Source organism: Bubalus kerabau, chromosome 4 (assembly GCF_029407905.1).
Source record: "Bubalus kerabau isolate K-KA32 ecotype Philippines breed swamp buffalo chromosome 4, PCC_UOA_SB_1v2, whole genome shotgun sequence".
NCBI lineage: Eukaryota > Metazoa > Chordata > Mammalia > Artiodactyla > Bovidae > Bubalus > Bubalus kerabau.
Window position 1 is genome coordinate 26,870,334 of NC_073627.1, and position 21,244 is coordinate 26,891,577.

A 21,244-nucleotide genomic window follows, 5' to 3' on the forward strand; every position below is an offset into this window, starting at 1 on the left:
GAGAAGGAAATGGCAACCCACTCCAGTGTTCTTGCCTGGAGAATCCCAGGGACGGGGGAGCCTGGTGGGCTGCCATCTATGGGGTCACACAGAGTCGGACACAACTGAGGTGACTTAGCAGCAGCAGCAGCCAGTTAAAACTCCCCTCCACGACTGGTTTTTACACACTCTTCTAGTTAGTTCAGCATCACTTCTCTGTGAGGTAAATATTATTTTGCCAACTTCAAAGATGAGTTTAGTAAGTTACCTAAGAGCGCATAGGGAGGATATGTTTGAATTAGAGCTTGAATTAGTCATAAGAACAGAGATAGATGCTAAAGTAAAAAACATTTGGGATACCCTGGAGAAGGAAATGGCAACCCACTCCAGTACTCTTGCCTGGAGAATCCCATGGAGGGAGGAGCCTGGTGGGCTACAGTCCATGGGGTCGCAAAGAGTCGGAAACGACTGAGCAACTTAAAAAAAAAACAAAACAAAAACATTTGGGATAAATTGCTAGTGTTTTTGAATAGTCATTTAAAAAGGATTTGCCATTTCTCATAGTTCTTTTTCTTTCATTGTGGGTAAATACACATAACGTAAAATTTACCATTTTACCCATTTTTAAGTGTCCGGTTCTGTAGCATTAAGTATATTTACATTGTTCTACAACCAGCATCCATCTCTAGAACGTTTCACCCTCCCAACTGAAACTCTGTATCCATGTAACATTAACTCCCTTTTGCCCCTCAGCCCCTGGCAACCACCATTCTATTTTCTGTCTCTCTGAATTTGACTATTTAGGGAAATTCATATATGGATGATTCATTATTTATCTATTGCTTTCTTCCCTTCAGTACCAGAGATATCTGGAAGGGAGTGGATTAATTCACAGCACCCATCCAAAACTGACGGTGGGCAGCAGAGGCTTTAGCACCACCAGGGTTTGAGGAGGACCATGGGACACCATCTGATGGAGCCCTGGGAAGGGGGGGGGTGGCCAGCAAACACCCTGGGTAGGTGACACTTGAGATGACTCTGGAGGGACGTGTAGGAGTCGGACAGGAAGGTGAGGGCATGGTCTCAAATGGTGTTGATTGTCCTTTTCCTTGTATCCTCCAGGTCTCCAGTTTGAAGGACCAGATGCTCCCATCTATAAGGCAAGAGTCCCCTTCCCAGCTTCCTTTAGTTCTTGGCATCCTGTCCTTGGCTCACTACCTATGCTTGCTTCCCCCAGTGGTGGCTGGTCTCAGATTTTGACAGAACCTCTATCCTGATTAAATATTAGACATGAGTCCATGGTGGGGAGTGGGGGAAGGGTACCTATAGAAGTCATGAATTTTCCAGGCATGGGGTGGCTGAAGTTCCAGGGAGGACTTTCAAAGAAGTGACCACCAAGGCTCCTGCTGGCTTCAGCTCAAGGGGAAGCTGCTGCCACAGCTGGGCTGTGTTGCCTCTGTTTGGGTCAGCACCAGCAAGGTGGATGCTCTGGGCCTGTCCTTCTTTCGCTACTTAACACAGCTCCAAATTAAGGTCTCTGCAAGTATGTCTGACGGGTGGGATGCAAATTGCATTCAGAACCGTAACTGAAAAGGAGTCTGGGAAGTGTAGTTTTTAGTTTTCCCAGGCAGAGGCCGGAATGGGCGGTGATGGAGCTGCTCTGTTCTCCAGAGGACACCTCTGCCCACCTCGCTACCAAGTACCCTCACCCCCCTCCTCCCTCCCACACCTTTGTCACTTTCTACTGTGTTACTTTCTTCATGGCTCTTATCATACCCAAAGTACTTTATATGTGTCATGATATGCTTATTGCCACTCTTCCCCACTAGAACGCAAGCTTTTTGAAGGCAGGAAGTCAGTCTGCTCTTTTCCCAGGACCTGTAGTTTGGATCTCAGAGTATCCGTTGATTGACTAAAGCATTTTTAGCAGGAATGACATTATCCAGGTTGTTGTTGATCAGTGGCTCAGTCATGTCCAACTCTTTGTGACCCCGTGGACCGCAGCACACCAGGCTTCCCTGTTCTTCACTATCTCCCAGAGTTTGCTCGAACTCATGTCTATTGAGTCGATGATGCAATCCAACCATCTCTTCCTCTGTCGTCCCCTTCTCCTCCTGCCTTCAATCTTTCCCAGCATCAGGCTCTTTTCCAATGACTTGGCTCTTCGCATCAGGTGGCCAAAGTATTGGAGCATCATCTTCAGCATCAGTCCTTCCAATGAATATTCAGGACTGATTTCCTTTAGGATTGACTGATTTTATCTCCTTGCAGTCCAAGGGACTCTCAAGAGTCTTTTCCAACACCACAGTTCAAAAGCATCAATTCTTCAGCATTCATCATTCTTTACAGTCCAACTCTCATATCCATACATGACTATGGAAAAACCATAGCTTTGAAAATATAGACCTTTGTAGGCAAAGTGGTGTCTCTGCCTTTTCATATGCTGTCTAGATCTGTCATAGCTTTTCTTCCAAGGAGCAAGTGTCTTTTAATTTAATGGCTGCAGTCACCATCTGCACTGATTTTGGAGCACAAGAAAATAAAATCTGTCACTGTTTCCATTATTTCCCCCTCTATTTGCCAAGAAGAGATGGGATCGGATCCCATGATCTTCATTTTTTGAATGTTGAGTTTTAATCCAGCTTTTTCACTGTCCTCTTTCACTTTCAAGAGGCTCTTTAATTTCTCTTCACTTTCTGCCATTAGGGTGGTGTCATCTGCATATCAGAGGCTGTTGATATTTCTCCTGGCAATCTTGATACCAGCTTGAGCTTCATTCAGCCTGGCATTTCACATAATGTACTCTGCATATAAGTTATCCAGGTTACTTTTCCTAAAGATAACTGGCTGTTGCAGAAGACAAGAAGGCAAGGGAAGAGAATAGCAGTGGGGATGAAGAGAAGCAAATGGATTTTAGCTACATGTTGAAGGTGGACCCAACAGGACTCACTCATAGATTGACTGCAGGTGTTGGGGAAACAGCAGGACAGGAGTGACTTCTGTTGGGGACTTGAACAGCTGAGTGGGTAAAGGTGCTATTCACAAGGCAGAGAAAACCATGGATGGGGTGGAAAACAGGTTTATTGAAAACAATCAATAAATCAAGTTTTGAAGATCATGAAACTTCCTAGCAGAGCAATCAGCCAGGCAGCTGGATCTCAGAGAGATAGGAGCTAAAGATGTGCATCTTCAAAGCATCAGCATATGAATGGTATTAAAGCCAACGCCTCCAGTGAGAACGTTCAGTTCAGTTTTGTTTAGTCGCTCAGCTGTGTCCAACTCTCTGCGACCCCATGGACTGCAGCACGCCAGGCCTCCCTGTCCTTCACCAACTCCCAGAGTTTACTCAAACTCATCTCCATTGAGTCAGTGATGCCATCCAACCATCTCATCCTCTGTCATCCCCTTCTCCTCCTGCCCGCAATCTTTTCCAGTATCAGGGTCTTTTCAAATGTCAGTTCTTCACATCAGGTAGCCAAAGTATTGGAGTTTCAGCTTCAACATCAGTCCTTCCAATGAACACCCAGGACTGATCTCCTTTAGGATGGACTGGTTGGATCTCCTTGCAGTCCAAGGGACTCTCAAGAGTCTTCTCCAACACCACAGTTCAAAAGCATCAATTCTTAGGTGCTCAACTTTCTTTATAGTCCACCTCTCACATCCATACATGACTACTGGAAAAACCATAGCCTTGACTAGGTGGACCTTTGTTGACAAAGTAATGCCTCTGCTTTTTAATATGCTATCTAGGTTGATCATAACTTTTCTTCCAAGGAGTAAGCGTCTTTTAATTTCATGGCTGCAATCACCATCTGCAGTGATGTTGGAGCCCCCCCCAAAAAAATTCAGCCACTGTTTCCACTGTTTCCCCATCTATTTGCCATGAAGTGATGGAACCAGATGCCATGATCTTAGTTTCTGAATGTTGAGCCTTAAGCCAACCTTTTCACTCTCCTCTTTCACTTTCATCAAGAGGCTTTTTAGTTCCTCTTCACTTTCTGCAATAAGGGTGGTGTCATCTGCATATCTGAGGTTATTGATATTTCTGCCAGCAATCTTTTTTTTAGATTTAATATAAATTTATTTATTTTAATTGGAGGCTAATTACTTTACAATATTGTATTGGTTTTGCCATACAACAACATGAATCCGCCACAGGTATACATGTATTCCCCTTTCCCAGCAATCTTGATTCCAGCTTGTGCTTCCTCCACCCCAGCTTTTCTCATGATGTACTCTGCATAGAAGTTAAATAAGCAGGGTGACAATAGACAGCCTTGACGTACTCCTTTTCCTGTTTGGAACCAGTCTGTTGTTCCATGTCCAGTTCTAACTGTTGCTTCCTGACCTGCATATAGGTTTGTCAAGAGGCAGGTCAGGTGGTCTGGTATTCCCATCTCTTTCAGAATTTTCCACAGTTTATTGTGATCCACACAGTCAAAGGCTTTGGCATAGTCAACAAAGCAGAAATAGATGTTTTTCTGGAACTCTCTTGCTTTTTCCATGATCCAGCGGATGTTGGCAATTTGATTTCTGGTTCCTCTGCCTTTTCTAAAACCAGCTTGAACCTCTGGAAGTTCATGGTTCACGTATTGCTGAAGCCTGGCTTGGAGAATTTTGAGCACTACTTTACTAGTGTGTGAGATGAGTGCAACTGTGCGGTAGTTTGAGCATTCTTTGGCATTGCCTTTCTTTGGGATTGGAATGAAAATTGACCTTTTCCAGTCCTGTGGCCACTGCTGAGTGTTCCAAATTTGCTGGCATATTGAGTGCAGCACTTTCACAGCATCATCTTTTAGGATTTGAAATAGCTCAACTGGAATAAGAAAGGTTAAGAAGGGGAAAGGACTCAGAACCAAGCCCTGAAAAACTCTCTTTGGAGGTCTGATGGATGAGGAGGAACTGGCAAACGGAATTCAAGGAGCCGCCAGCAGGGGTAGGAAGAAATCTTTAAGGATTGTATCCTGAGGCTTCCCTGGTGGCCCAGTGGTTAAGAATCTGCCTGGTGATACAAGGGACACTGGTTTGATCCCTGGTCTGGGAAGATCCCACATGCCTCGGGGCAGCTAAGCCCTGTGCACCACAACTCCTGAGCCCGAGCTCCACAACAAGAGAAGCCCACCCGGGGCAAGGAAGAGTAGCCCCCACTTGCTGTACCTGGAGAAAGCCCACACACAGCAACAAAGACCCAGCACAGGCAAAAATAATTAATTACGATAAAAATAAACTAGTAAAAAAAAAAATGGTATCCTGCACGGCAAGAGTTAAGAATGTTTCAGAAGTTTCCCTTGAACACACCAGGTCTTAGGACTATCTTCCTTGCTGAAGCTGAGGCAGTAACTCCTGCAGAGTTACTCTACATTTCAGGGGCACTATCTATCCTCTCATCCTTATGTGCTCTGCCCCCTGCTGGCCATCCTGGGTATGTGCTGTTCTTTGCATTTAGTCTTGCTGTCTCATCCACCCTAGGTCACCCTGAAAGCTTCTCTGGGGACACTGAACACCCTCGCTGACACCCCAGACAGTGTGGTGCAGGGCAGAGGCCAGAAGCAGCTGACCATTTTGACCAGTAGCCGGAAGGTTTTGAATTTCATCCTCCAGCACGTGACATACACCAGCACAGAATACCAGCACCACAGGGTGGATGTGGGTGAGAGCCTCTCCTTGGATGACAAAATGCTTAGGGACCCAGAAAAACACCACCAGCCCTTGAAGTCTTCCTTCTCCCAGAAGCCTGCCTCCCTAGCTCCTATTTCTAACTCTAAACACTGTACTTTCCAATTACTGTCTCCAGTAATATCCCCCCATTGCCATTGACCCCACAGGACAGGCAAATGCCCGCTCGTCTCTCCATGAAGGCAGATCATTTGTGCTGTGTGCCCAGCTCTGTTTCTCATTCTCGGCAGCGAGCAGAGCTGACGATTTCAGCTGCAGTACAGAGGGTGCAGTCTGTGCCCCAGTGTCTTGTCCTGGGCACTAACCAGAAAGTGGGATGTGAGGAAACCTGCAGTTGGGAGGGCAGTAGCTTTGTCTTCCTCCTCCCATCCCAGCCCCGGAATTCCTGGGAGAATAACTGCTGACCCTAAGGGCAGCCCCAATTTCTTTCTGGATGAATTAAAGGCACTCTTTCCCATTTTGAGCAGCTCCACAGGATGCATTCCCAGGACACCCACCCACACACAGAATGAACTGTGGGATAGATTTCCCATGAACACAAACTAGGGAGAGAGTTCCCTCCAACCTTCAGGTGTTCAAATGTTTCTTATCACAGAATGACCCTGAGAGGTCAAATGAGGCAGGTAGAGTTTTCCTGGTTTTGTAGATGGTGAAGGAGATGAATGATTTACGCAAGGTATTTCAGATGATAAATAACAAAGTCAAACTTAACCCACCCCTCTGATGCCAAGCCCACTTCACCCTACAGAGCCACATGGGGAAGAAATGTGAGTTTCAGAGGCAGTCAGTGGGTTGCCCCAGGGACACACAGCAAGTCAGGAGCTCAGATGCCGTAGACTCCACGCTGTCCTCAGTCTCCTCCCACCAATCTCTCATTCTCCCATCTCGTTGGCTTCCTGGGCAGCATAAGGGAGTAACCCAGACGCAGTACACAACTCTGACCTTATTTCTCCCTCCAGTGAGTCTGGAGTCCAGCTCCTCAGTGGCCAAGTTTCCAGTGACCATCCGCTTTCCTGTTATGCCTAAGTTGTATGACCCTGGACCAGGTAAGGCCCTTGTTCCTGGGGCTCCATAGTGGGTCCTATAGACTACTGATGAGATTCAGAAGGGATCCTCTGAGACAGAGTAGGAGAATAATTATAAAAACAGAGTGGTACTGGACGAGGAATAGATATATCAATAGCATCAAATTAGAAATCTAGAACTAGACAAGTTGAAATTTTACCATATGATAAAGGTAATTTTTCAAATTAAAGGGGGGAAAAGATGGATTATTCAAGAAATCATGTGGGATAACTGTGTAGCTATATGGAGAATGACAAGTTGAATATATCTCACACCTCACATCAAAATAAATTCCCAATAGAGAAAACCCTCATTTTTTATAAGTATTCAAAAAAGCGCTCCCCTGGTGGCTTAGAATCACCTGCCAAGCGGGAGACCCTGGTTTGATCTCTGGGTTGGGCAGATCCCCTGGAGAAGGAAATGGCAACCCACTCCAGTATTCTTGTCTGGGAAATCCCATGGACAGAGGAGCCTTGCAGGCTACAGTCCATGGGGTCCCAAAGAGTTAGCAACTAAACAATAACTAGAAAAAAGAAAAAGGAATTTAAAAACAACTTTGGATTATAAGATTTTTCTAAATGTGACACAAAACCCAAAGGCCATAAAAGACTGGAAACATAAAATACATAACAATTTTTAATTGTTTTTCTTTTTTATGGCCTCTGACATGGCTTGTGGAATTTCAGTTCTCTGATCAGGGATCGAATCTCGTCCCTCGGCAGTGACAGCATGGAGTCCTAACCACTGGACTGCCAGGGAATTCCAAATTTTTAATAATTTTTTTGGACAGAAATCTACCATATGCAAAGTCAAAGGACAAACTAGGGGGAAAATACCTTCAACACAAAGTCAAAGATCTAATTTTACTTAAGAGTATTTGTGAGGACTTTCCTGGTTGTCCAGTGGTTAAGACTCCATGCTCCCAGTGCAGGGGGTACTGGTTTGACCCCTGGTCAGAGAACTAAGATCCCACATGTTGCACAGTGTGGCCAAATACATAAATAATTTCTCACTGTAGTCCTATAAAGTAGATGGTTGTTGTTTCATCTCTGTGTCATGTCCGACTCTTTGTGACCCCATGGACTGCAGCATGCCAGGCTTTTCTGTTCTTCACTATCTCCCGGAGTTGGCTCTTTCATGTTCACTGAGTCAGTGATGTTGTGAATCAATAAGAATAGAACAAATAAGAGAAGAATAAGCCAGTTCACAAAAAGTTAAATTCAAGTATACTTTCAGTCATTAAAATATATGTTCAGTCTCACACTAAGTGCAAATGAAAACTACATCCATATCAAAAAGTACTGGAGGAGGAGCGAGGAAACATTCTTTTAAACTGCCAGTAGGAATGTAAATTGGCACAACCCTTCTGGAGCAACTTAGCAATGTCTGTCAACATTTTAAATGTATACGCACGTTGGGTCAGCGATTCCACTTGTATGAATTATCCTTTAGATGCTTACATCTGTGTGAAAAGACATTTGTTTGAGGGTGTTTATTGCAGCATTATTTGCAATGACAAAAACCTTAAAAATGGTTGTGTGTGTTAGTCGCTCAGACATGTCTGACCCTTTGCGAGCCTGTGGGATTCTCCAGGCAAGAGTGCTGGAGTGAGTTGCCATTCCCTTCTCCAGGGGATCTTCTCGACCCAGGGATTGAACCTGAGTCTCCCTTATTGCAAGCAGATTCTTTACCATCTGAGTCACCAGGGGTTAAATCAAGTGTGGTCCATGGGTATAATGAAATGCCACGCAATGACATTCAGAAGGACAGAGGAGGAAAACGTGAGCCGGAAGTGTTTTTTATACTGATACAAAATGCTTTCCAAGATGTAAGCAAGGTACAAAGAGTGAAAAGTAAGCTACTATTTCTGTAAAAAAAAAAAGGGGGGGTAAAAAAGACGATGTAACTGCTTGATTACAGAAAAATGAACAAGAAGTTAGTAATACTGGTAAACTCCTGGGGAGGAACCAAAATGTTGGGGACAGAGATGGGAAGAAGTATTTTCATGGTATAACTTTCAGTATATTTGGGATTTTGAGCTAGTTGGCATTTTTGACGATATTTCCTGTATATTCAAAATGTAATGTATTCAGATAGATTCTATTAAAAATATAACTTATTTAAAAGCAATAGGATTAAATATCTACAGAGAGGAATTTACAGTATGTGCTTAACATCATCATAACTATCTCAAAAATAAAAGAAATCAACACAAGAAGTTCACAAAAAAGCTTTTTTGGCTTCAGATTTGTCTTAAAGGTGAAGTACTACCCATAAAATGGAAATCTCCATAGTCCTATTTCCCTCCCTTCTTCCAACAGTCATGGTCTTTCTTTTCCTGGTTTCTGTACACGTTTAATATGTAGATGTTTAATATGTAGATTTCTATTCCTACACACATGTGCACACACAGAGCATACAGTATGGTATAATGCATTTTTGAACTTTTCATAAAACTTATCACATTGTATGGCATAAAATTCTAGTTTCTGGCCTTTCATCAGTCCATGGCTTGTCTTTTGGTTTTGCTTCTGGGGTCTTTTGTGTTATAAAACTTTATCCTTTAATAAAATTGATTCATTCTTTTTTTCTAGCTTTTGCTTTTTTGCCTTAATTCAAAAAATTCTTCCCTACATTGAAGCCATAAAGATATTCTCCTGTATTTTTTTTCAAAAGTTACATATGCTTGTTTCTCACATTTAGATACTTAATCCAACTAGAAGTTATGTTTATGTGTGGCATGTGATAGGGACCTAATATTTTACATATGGAGAGCCTATTTTCCCACCACCATGGACCAAGTGGTCCAGCCTTGTCGCGCTTGAACAGCCAGCTGCTCACACACACAGCTTTTTGTATGTAGGGGTTTGAACCAGCCTTTGTTGGAGCACATTGATCTGTATCCTGGGGCTCATTTTACAACATTTCCATATGCTTTATAACAGGTTTTCTATCTAGTGCAGATAAATTCTGTGTTGCAGGATGACTGTACTTCATTTAGTGAAATTTTCTTAGCTCTTCTTGGTCATTTACTTTTTCATTAGAGTTTTAGCATCAGCTCATCAAGATCCTCCAAAATGCGTTGAGATTTTGGTTAGAATTTTCTAAAATTTGTTGATTAATTAGAGATAAATTGACAGTTTTATGAAGTTGAATATTCACAACCATGAATCTGCTATCTCTCTCCATGTGACACTCTCCATGTCATAGTCTCTTCATAGATTCTTCAGTAATTTATTTTTTAGTCTTATTTGTAAAGGAATTGTACGTTTTATTGGATTTGGTCTTAGGTAGTTTATATTTTATTTTATTTTACTTTTATAAATTGGATTTTGTTCTACATTTTAACTAATGTTAGTATATAGGACATTAGTGATTTTTGAATGTTGGACTTAATAGGCATCCTTCTTGCACACATATTAGTGATTTTTTTTAACATATAGAGTCTGTTAAACAAATGATTTTTATCTCTTCCTTTACAATTCTTATCATTTGTTTCTTTTTCTTAATGTGTTTTGGTAAAATCTTCAGTACAGTGTTGAATAATAGCAGTGGCAGCACACACTTTCACTTGTTCCTGACTTTAAGAACATTCTAGTGTTACGCCACTATTCTCGTTTGCTGGGCAGGAGTGTGGTAGATGTGTCAGGGTAAGAAAGTTTCCTTCTTTCCTTCTGTTTCTAAGAATTTTTCCGTTTCTACTTTGTATTTCCTTGCTGAGAGTTTTCATATTTATATGAATAAGTATTGAATTTTATCAAAGAAATTGTCTGCACCCACTGAAATAGTTTTTCTCCTTTAACTGGGTTCATGAAGTGACTTACATTGATTTTCTGCTGTTGAAATTGTTCTTGCATTTTCGGGATTAACCCATCTTGATTGCAGTGTGTTATTTGATTAAATGCTGAATTAAATTTGTTGCTATTTTTATAGATGATTCTTATATCTGTATTCAAAACTGAGACTGTCTTTTTCTGTAATGTCCTTGCTCAGTTTTGTTATCAATATTATACAAGTTTCATAAGACAAGTTAGATGCCTTTCCTTTTTTCACTGTTTGCTGAAATGAATTGAATTATAATAAAATAGGAATGTCTTTGGGGGTTTTATTAAAACTTGTCTGTCCTTTTGTCTTTTTTTTTTTTTTTGGTCCAAGTTTTGGTTGGGGTGGGAATGTGAATGGGAAAGAGTGAGAGAAAGGGAAGAAATTTAAAACTAACAGCTCTACCGCTTCAATGGTTATTGATCTGTATGTACATTGAATCAATTTAAAATGTTTCTATAAAGTTGTCTTAAAGTTGTTGTATATTTGTATATACATAAATTGTATATTTTGAGTTGTTCATAGAATTCTCTTACGCTTGTTAAAAATTTTTTTAATATCTTAAGTCATGTCTCCCTTCTGATTCTTTGTATAAATCTTAAATAATTTTAAGTTGGTTTCATATCTAAATATTCTCATTTTTTATGCCTGTTTTGTTTCATATTTTCTTTTTCATTTATGTGATTCTGTGATTTATCACTTTAAAGATTTTAAACATTCTCACTTTAAGTCCCTTTCAGATTCGTCTATTGTTTGTCTATCTAGAGTGGATTCTTCTAGCACAGGGTGGATTTGCCGGCTGTTGTTCTTTACAACTAGTTTTATTTGAATGTCTTGGGATTTTTGCTGGTGGCTCATCTTGAATACGAGGCTTTACAAGCTTGTTTTGTTTTCTCCTCTCTCCCTCTTTCTCTCTCCTCATTCCTTCCCATCTCACAGCTTTACAGTTGCCCCAGATTCTCAGTCCATCATTATATACTACAGTCTTGGGGTCCCTGTCCCCTAGTGATATGAGCATCACCGAAGAGCCAGTTGCTGGGCCTGAGGGTGGCTTGGCACAGGACACGGCTGTGTGAGGTGGTGTCATCTCTGAACCCAGAGGTGTGTTTGGGGATGATGGCTCTCTGAGGTTCCTCGCCCAGCAGGTAGTATGTCGTGAGAGCTGGAGGGAGTGCAGCCTGGTTCCAGTCCATGGTTTCTAGCAAAAACCCTGGTTGTGGACCCACATACTTCATGAGACAATTTTATTCCATTAACACTCAAATCTGCCTCCCAGCCTCTGCTGTTCTGACTCCAGATTGCAGCAGACTCAGCTCCAGCTCTGCTCACTGCTTTTGATTCCTGTTCCTTGGAAGAAATGTCATCTGTTTTTGAACATGGCTCTGTCTTTGCATATTTCTTTATCATTGCTCTGTGTTTGGAACAATAAAGAATCTCAAAGCAGAAAGCTATACCACCCACCTGGCCAGGAGTCTCCCACCTGGACTACCTCCTGCAGTAACTCAGGCTCCTGATTCTCTCTTTACTGTAATGAAAGAACCAAACTTGTTACGTGGCCTGAGAAGAGAAAAGGTAGGGCTTTCATTCAACACGCTCTTGAACATGATTTACATGCCTCTTTCTGTTACTGAGCCCTTTCCACATTCTCGGACCATACCATACCATACCATAGAAATGAATATCACTTCCACAAGATTCTTCAGCATGCAAAGCCTTTTATTCACAGAGATAGTTTGTACATAAGAGAGAAGGCAGGAAAAATGCCAGCTCCACGGGTAAAATGGGTGAGTTGCTTTTATAGCAAAAGGGATGGTTTGTCTCATGATCACTGATAATTTCCAGAAATCATCAAATTTCTCGGATCAGCAGCAGGTGGCTGCATGATGGCTGTCAGGAATAGAGAGTGTTTCTGTGCAGGGGAAGAAATGCATGAGAATTTTCTGCAAGGAAGCCCAAGAACAGATGTGGTTAAAATTTACAGTTGAGCTTCTTGTCTTGTGGCAACTAGGTATACTCAGTAGTGGACCAGAAGTAACGTTAATCTTTTATATCTGTGATCCTGGTTTCTCCCCCCGGGACTTGGACCCCAAGGGCCTTTGTTCTTTAGTTTGCAAGGCTTGTTCTGCCCAAGGCCAGTCTTTTTCTGAAGTGACTGCACTATTGTCTTCCTGTCTTACTTCCACTCACTCCCAAAGACTCAGGAGGAGCTGGGTAATGGTGCAACAGAATGACCTCTGACTTCTGTCATTCTGAGAAAGTGGCTCTGCAGTGGGGTTCTGTTGCACTCATGCACAAACAGTTGGTGGGGTGTGACTTTGAGCACGTGTTAACTCCAGCTGATCCCACCCCCCAAGACGACCCAGCTGCCTATCAGCTGGCATGGCTCCATTCTGTGGCTAGATCTTCTAAACACACCAGCAGCTACGGTTGTTTGACCCAAGGGTCATTTCCACAGAAAGGCTGTCCTTTCTCTAACTGTTTCTATAAATCACACAACCTGGTCTACCCGCTTCTGATCTCCAAGTGGACCTGTTTCCACTTACATCTTCCAGAGGATAAAGATCAGGCAAGTTTCTCCGTAGGAGTGCAGCTGATGACAGGGCAGGTCCAAGTCCTTTAGAGCTTTTCTCCTCTTCCTGGGACCTGTGACTCTACATAGCGAATCCCCTGATGGGCAAGGCTCTATACATCTCAACTCCTAGCATGAAAGCACGATGCAAGCCCAGTACAGACAGGCAAGCATAAAATGAAACGTCCAGGTAGAAAGTAGGAAACAGCAGAATGGAACCAACAGAACCAAGAAAGAGACTTTAGAATAGAACACAGACAAAATTTAAACAAATCATTATCTTTGTTTTTCAGTCGCTAAGTTATGTTTGACACTTTGCAACCCCATGAACTGCAACACGCCAGGCTTTCCTGTCCTTTACCATCTCCTGGAACTTGCTCAAACTCACGTCCATCAAGTCGGTGATGCCATTCAACCATCTCATCCTCTGTTGCCCCCTTCTCCTCCTGCCCTCAATCTTTCCCAGCATCAGGGTCTTTTCCAATGACTTGGCTCTTAGCATCATGTTGCCAAAGTATTGGAGCTTCAGCATCAGTCCTTCCAATGAATATTCAGGGTTGATTTCTTTTAGGATTGACGGGTTTGATCTCCTTACAGTCCAAGGAGGACTCTCAAGAGTCTTCTCCAACACCACAGTTTGAAAGCATCAATTCTTTGGTGCTCAACCTTCTTCATGGTCCAACTCTCACATCTGTACATGACTACTGGAAAAACCACAGCTGTGACTATACAGATCTTTGTTGGCAAAGTGAAGTCTCTGCTTTTTAATACACTGTCTAGGTTTGTCATAGCTTTTCTTCCAAGGAGCAAGTGTCTTTTAATTTCATGCAGTCACTGTTTGCAGTGATTTTGGAGCCCAAGACTGTTTGCACTTTTCCCCCATCTATTTGCCCCTATCTATTTGAAGTGATGGAACCAGATGCCATGAAAAACAAATAGGATATGTTTAAATATATTTTTCTAATCCAACTAATGAACTCTTATTAAGCACTGACTATACACAAGAGGCCTGAGGTCCACAAACACTTGAGAGGTCGTGATATACAGAAACCCTCAGAACGACTCAAGTCAAGACAGTGAGGCTTCCCAAAGACAGAACTCTGATGTCTACCCTTTCTTGCTCAGAGAGGAAGCTCAGAAACCTGGTGTCCATTGCCACCAAAACTTTCCTCCGTCCTCACAAGCTCATGACCATGCTCCAGAGCATTCGTGAGTATTACCCAGACTTGACCGTGATCGTGGCTGATGACAGCAAGGAGCCCCTCAAAATTAATGACAGCCATGTGGAGTATTACACCATGCCCTACGGCAAGGTATGTCCCTCCCGGGTGGGGAGACACCTGAATCCTGGGACAAGAGGGCCTCAGTCAGAGTCAGGTCCTTACCCTGGAGGGGCCAGCTTCGGTAGACTTCGCTAGGCAGCAAGATCCTGGCATGGGAGGGTGTGGAATTCTCCTCTGAGTCCTTTTGCTGACTCCAAATTCACAGAGAAATCAGGTCACTTTCCCTTTTCTGCATTAACAGGGTGGTTAATCCACCTTTTCTCACACATGGTTTAGAAATTGATTGCGATCCTTCTGAGTGACTTGCAGTGTCTGACAGTCTGGTTTCCTGGCTTGCAGGTCCAAGAGCAGAGAAACCGCTCATCCCTATCATGTCACCCTCTCTGATGCATCTCCTCCACTCACCTTCCTTCAAAGAAAGGAGGAGGTGGACATGATACACACCAGAGTGCCCCTTCCCCTGCAACAGCTTCCAGGCTCCATGAGGGGAAAGGGCTTGAGAGCCCCAGAGACTCTGTCAGGTGAAAAGAGACTTCCGTCAGTCCATATTGGCCACAGGGCCAAGGAAGGACTCTTTCACCTTTCTTGGCCTCAGTCTTTGACCCAGAGAGCCCCTGTCCTTCTCCCAGTGTCTCTGAGGCATGGATTCCCTTTAACCTAGAGGTTCCCGATCACTGTTTGGGGTGCAGTGCAGTGTGGCTCTTGGCAACTGAGAAAGCTGCCAGGTGACGCTGATAGGTAGCAGGGCAGTCCACCACCATCTAACCTCACTCTACTCACAGGGTTGGTTTGCTGGTAGGAACCTGGCCATATCTCAGGTCACCACCAAATATGTTCTCTGGGTGGATGATGACTTTCTCTTCAATGACAAGACCAAGATTGAGGTGCTGGTGGATGTCTTAGAGAAGACCGAACTGGATGTGGTAAGGGAGAGCTGCTGGTTCTATCTCCTCTGTATGACAAGCCAGAGGGGAAGGGAAGGAGAAGGGCAGAGAGGGAAGTGTTCAGGGGAGGAGGGGGGTGGGGAAGAGGAGGGGAGGGGCCAATGCAGGAGGAGATGAGGGGCCGCTGGGGCTGAGACCTTCACATGGGAGTCAGATGTGTGAGTTCTGCTTCTGCCTCCATTCTTACTTTTCTTTGAGCAAATTACACCAACCCCCAATCCCCAAACGCACCATTGTTCCGTCTTTGAAATGTCATGTTTATGCATCACTTCTAACTTCCTCCCTGCCGTGGTGGGAGAAGGCAAGCAGGGCTCTGGTTCTGTCACACACCCTTACAACATGCAAATGGCACAAAGCTGTCAAAGCACGTGTAGCCTTAACGAGAGTAAAAAAAATAACAAAAACATCAAAAATCCATTCACATACAGGAAAGAGAAGAAAAATGTAATAATACTGCATTGTATCTTGAAATTTGCAGAGATAACTGTACTGTGTAGAGATGATGGATCTGTTAATTAGCTTGAGTGTGGTGATCTTTTCGCAGTGTATACATCTATCAAAACATCAAGATGTATAACCTCAAAATATACAATTTTAATATGTCAAAGAAAAAGCTGTTAAAAAGAAAGAAAATGGATAAGAAGTAGCACAGTGACCATGGTTATCCCTTACTCCAAGGGGACAGTCCCCAAAGCATCTGGCTTGACTACAATGTCTCTAGAGACCCAATCACAGTAGCGTAAATGACATAGAAGGTGCAGTTCCTGCCCCTGTAATGAGAGCTGGTGCTGGACTCTCCTTCCAGAGGCATCCTGGACCAGTTCCATTCCCCATTGTTAGTCCATTTTTGTTGTCCTTGGCTGTATGGTCAGAAGAAATGAGGAAAGAGGGGAAGTGAAAGACAAGCAGTTTTCTTTTAAGAGTGTGATATTTATAAAATTAGCAAGCATCTATTCTAAATCACATCCTTTCAGCAAGGACTTAGACACATGGTCAAAACTTGCAAGGTAAGTAGGAAATTTTCAGCTTTAGTGGGATAGTCGCTAGATCTTAATTTAGTCCATCAACACTCAGTCCATTTACTAAGAGGAGGAGAGAAAGAACAGGGGACAGCAGACTGCTGCGTCCCTCTGGGTGATTATGATGGTTCGGGAACAGATATACTTGCTTGTCCTGTTTTGCTTAGGCTCCAACATAGAGATGCACTCATCTCCCATGAGTGCAGGGACAGGCAGCGCAGAGAGGTGAGCCAAGAACAGAGAATGGGAGGAAGGAGCTTGAGACAGACGGCTGGCTGCAGGAAGTCCGTATAGGGACACCTGCATATGCAGGCTGCCTCTCACCTGCACCCAAACACTGCTTCTCGCACCAGAAGGGACTGAGCCACGTGGAAAGAGTGAGCTTGCAGGAGGGTAAGCACAGCAGAGTTGTCTGCCCTTTGGACTTGGTGTAGGCCTAGTCTGAAGGGTAGAGAGAGAAAGGGTGTGATTCTTGTCATAACAGGTTCAATCCAGTAAGGCTTCCTGGCAGGGGCTACATGGATATCGTCTGTTCTCTAATGCCGATTTCTCTGCCCACTGGCTAGGTAGGTGGCAGTGTGCTTGGAAATATGTTCCAGTTTAAGCTGTTCCTGGAGCACAGTAAGAATGGGGACTGTCTCCATCGGCGGACAGGATCTTTCGGGCCCCTGGACGGCTTCCCCAACTGCGTGGTAACCAGCGGCGTTGTTAACTTCTTCCTGGCCCACACAGAGCGGCTCCAAAGAGTTGGCTTTGACCCCCGCCTGCAGCGAGTGGCTCACTCAGGTGGGGAGACTGGGAGAGTGAAGAGGGAGCTGGGCTGTGGACTGACCTCAGAAGTCTGCTATCCCCCGGGGAGGGAGGGAGGAAGGGCAGGCCGTGTGCCACAGATCAGGCAGCTTGCCCATTCTCCCCAAATTGGGGAGCCCACAGTTTCCCCTGCCTCCCTCCACTTTCTCTGCCTTCTTGCCTCCCACAGGCTGTTCCTACCTCTCTGAGATACACTTCCCCTTCCTCTCCCTACAGCTCTGGCCCCTATGTCCTGCTGCACCTGCATTTCCAGACTTCCTTTCCTCTGTAACTGCAGCTGGTGAACTTTCTGTCTTAAACTGCCCTTAGTCCTGGAGTCCACAGTTCCGTCCAGTTGGAAGCTAATCTGTGTCTTTCTATCCATATCACTGTCTGTCCTTCCAACTCATTAGCCTGGGCAGGTGGCTCCACATGGGTGGAACCACCCCAAGGGTGTAAACCGTGTCCCTTCCCCCCTGACTCTCCTTCCGGAGCTGCAATAGGGCCCTGGGTCTGTGGCTTGAAGGTCACATTTCCTTCTCATGCTTCCCTTCTCTTGGCAGAGTTCTTTATTGATGGGCTCGGGAGTCTGCTCGTGGGGTCCTGCTCAGATGTGATTATAGGTCACCAGCCCCATTCTCCAGTGGAGGACCCAGAGCTGGCAGCCCTGGAGAAGACCTACCGCATATACCGGGCCAACACCAATGATAAGATCCAGTTCAAGCTAGCTCTCCACTACTTCAAGAACCACCTCCAATGTGCCACATAAAGATGCCTGGACTTCGGCAAAGTGCTAGGTCTGGCTCAGGTACTGTAGGTCATTAGAAATGGACCAATCACTGATCAGGGCAATGGCAACTATATTAATAATAATTATTGTCTGATGTCTTACCATTTGTGAATCGCTGTACACACCTGATGTGAAGAGCTGACTCGTTTGAAAAGGCCCTGACGCTGGGAAAGATTGAGGGCAGGAAGAGAAGGGGACGACAGAGGACGAGATGGTTGGACGGCATCACCGACTCAATGGACATGAGTTTGGGTAAACTCAGGGAGTCAGTGATAGACTGGGAGGCCTGGTGTGCTGCGGTTCATGGGCTCGCAAAGAGTTGGACACAACTGAGTGACTGAACTGAACTGAACTGAACTGTACAACTGAACTGTACATATAATGGTGGTGGTGGTGGTTTAGGCAATAAGTCGTGTCCAACTTTTGAATCACATTATCTCATGCAAAAGAGCACATGATGGATTGGTATCCTTGATCAAAAGGATCAAAAGGATTGGTATCCTTCTGGGTCCTTGAGGGTTATTTGGTGGGTATTACATCACAGATCATCTCTAGCATCAACTGTCATCCACAAATTTTTATTTGGTCCTACTTTGTGGACTCAAATAATGTGAATAACCCAGAGTCCTTACCTTGAGGAAGTGGCAGTCTGGTTCAGTTCATTCCACTAGTAGCATTGGGCAGCCAGGCTCAGAGGATCAGAGTGGGGAGAACTTACAAGGGCCCACGCAGGTGAAGAGGGCTCTGTGGAGTCAGCTTACCTGGAGTCCAGCACATCGATGGGATCCAGGAAGGTGGAGGGCAGAGATCACTGGGTAGTACACTCACTGCTGGAATAAAGCTTTCCCTGGCATTAGATACCTACCATAAAGACACATTTCAGAATGCTTGGGATTGAACTTGGACCTTATACTTTGTAAGCGCTGTGGCCAAGCCACTAAATTCCAGTTGCTTACTACTCAAGACTGCTGTCGTCTGCAGAATGGAGCCATGGTGATGATGCGGGTTTTCTCTGTCACCTTGGGAATCAGTGGATTCTCCCACTGCTGCGCTGCCTTTTTGTTTCCACTCTTTCCTACTGAAGACAGCCACGGTAGTTCAAAATCTCTGAAAAATGTGTGAGATGTTAATTCATGAAAAACGTTTTGGTTGTCAAATAATTTTTAAAAATACTGCATGCTCTATCTCCCTCTTTGACAATCATAATTCATATTAGTATATTCAAGGCTCTGAGAAGTCCTGCTGTGAAGAAATTGACTTAACGTCAATTCAGTATTTCTCAGATATGGATACAGACTGGCCATCATTTTTTTGTTCTCCTGAACACAAATAAAGCACATACCTCATTCCATTGTATATGTCATAATGATTCTGTTGCAAAAGTTTTATAACTTTAACTAATGTGCATGACCATTTAGTACAATAATATATGTATTTTGTGTATAATACCATAGCTATAAAGGGAGACGATGTTGGCTTGGTCTATTCAGTACTGTCCTTAGACACAGGCAAGATGAGCCCCTGCCTGTGCTTTAGAGAACTCTGCATATCACAGACACATGTATTTATTTTAAAAACCAAACAAACTCACAGAAGAGATCAGATTTGTGGTTACCAGAGGCAGGTGGTAGAGGAAGGGAAAATTGGATGAAGGTGGTCAGAAGGTCTAGACTTCCAGTTATAAGATAAATAAGTAAGTACGAGGGCTGTAGTGTACAGCATGATAAATATAAGTAACGCTACTGTGTGTTATATATGAAAATGGTTAAGAGAGTAAATCCTAAGAGTTCTCATCACAAGAAAAAATATTATTTTTCTATGTCTTTAATTTTGTATCTATATGAAATGGTAGATATTCACTAAACTTATGGTGATAATCATTTCATGATATATGGGAGTCCAGTCATTATGCTCTACATTTTAAACTTAAACAGTTGTAGTTGATGTTTTTGTTCAGTCACTCAGTTGTGTCCAACTCCTTGCCACCCCATAAATTGCAGCACACCAGGCTTCCCAGTCCTTTACTATCTCCCGGAGTTTGCACAAATTCATGTCCATTGAGTTGGTGATGCCATCCAATCATCTCATCCTCTGTTGTCCCCTTCTCCTCCTGCCTACAATCTTTTCCAGAATCAGGGTCTTTTCCAATGACTTGGGTCTTTGGAGCCAAGTATCAGGTGGCCAAAGTATTGGAGCTTCAGCTTCAGCATCAGTCCTTTAATGAATTTTCAAGGTCGATTTCCTTTAGAATTGATTGTTTTGGTCTCCTTGCAGTCCAAGGGACTCTCAAGAGTCTTCCCCAGCACTACAATTCAAAAGCATTAATTCTTCAGCACTTAGCCTTCTTTATGGTCCAACTCTCACATCCATACATGACTAGATGAAAAACCATAGCTTTGATTATGCGGATCTTTGTCAGCAAAGTAATGTCTCTGCTTTTTAATATGCCTGACTGTGTTTGTCTTAGATTTTCTTCCAAGGAGCAAGTGTCTAATTTCATGGCTCTCTCACCGTCTGCAGTGATTTTGGAGCCCAAGAAAATAAAGTCTGTCATTGTTTCCATTGTTTCCCCTTCTGTTTGCCATGAAGTGATGGGACCAGATGCCATGATCTTAGTTTTTCAATGTTGAGTTTTAAGCCAGCTTTTTCACTCTCCTCTCACTTTCATCAAGAGGTTCTTTAGTTCCTCTTTACTTTCTGCCATAAGGGTGGTGTCATCTGCCTATCTGAGGTTATTGATATTTCTCTTGGCAACCTGGATTTCAGCTTATGCTTCATCCAGCCTGGCATTTTGCATGATGTACTCTGCATGTAAGTTAAGTAAGCAGGGTGACAATATACAGCCTTCACATACTCCTTTCCCGATTTGGAACCAGTACATTGTTCCATGTCCAGTTCTAACTGTTGCTTCTTGTCCTGCATACAGGTTTCTCAGGAGGCAGGTGAGTTGGTCTGGTATTCCCATCTCTATAAGAATCTTCCACAGTTTGCTGTGATCCACACAAAGGCTTTAGTGTAGTCAATGAAACAGAAGTAGATATTTTGCTGGAGTTCTCTTGCTTTTTCTGTGATTCAATGGATTTTGGTAATTTGATATCTGGTTCCTTTGCCTTTTCTAAATCCAGCTTGTACATCTGGAAGTTCTGTGTTCACAGACTGCTGAAGCCTAGCTTGAAGGATTTTGAGCAATACCTTATTAACATGTGAACTGAGAGCAATTGTGCAGTAGTTTGAATATTCTTTGGCATTGTCCTTCTTTGAGATTGGCATGAAAACTGACCTTTTCCAATCCTGTAGCCACTGCTGAG

General features: G+C 43.6%; 1 protein-coding gene across 1 annotated transcript in view; it reads left to right on the plus strand.

Annotated features, from left to right (window-relative positions):
• B4GALNT2 (beta-1,4-N-acetyl-galactosaminyltransferase 2 (SID blood group)) overlaps positions 1 to 18,265 on the plus strand; it is a 76,242-nt gene extending 57,977 nt beyond the window's left edge. The window contains exons 5-11 of the mRNA XM_055576128.1: positions 1,102 to 1,139; positions 5,449 to 5,629; positions 6,615 to 6,701; positions 14,237 to 14,424; positions 15,177 to 15,317; positions 16,924 to 17,143; positions 17,710 to 18,265. Of these exons, the coding sequence (XP_055432103.1) occupies positions 1,102 to 1,139; positions 5,449 to 5,629; positions 6,615 to 6,701; positions 14,237 to 14,424; positions 15,177 to 15,317; positions 16,924 to 17,143; positions 17,710 to 17,915 (1,061 nt within the window). The 3' untranslated portion in view covers positions 17,916 to 18,265. The remainder of the gene's footprint in view (positions 1 to 1,101; positions 1,140 to 5,448; positions 5,630 to 6,614; positions 6,702 to 14,236; positions 14,425 to 15,176; positions 15,318 to 16,923; positions 17,144 to 17,709) is intronic.
• The last annotated feature ends 2,979 nt before the right edge of the window (positions 18,266 to 21,244 follow it).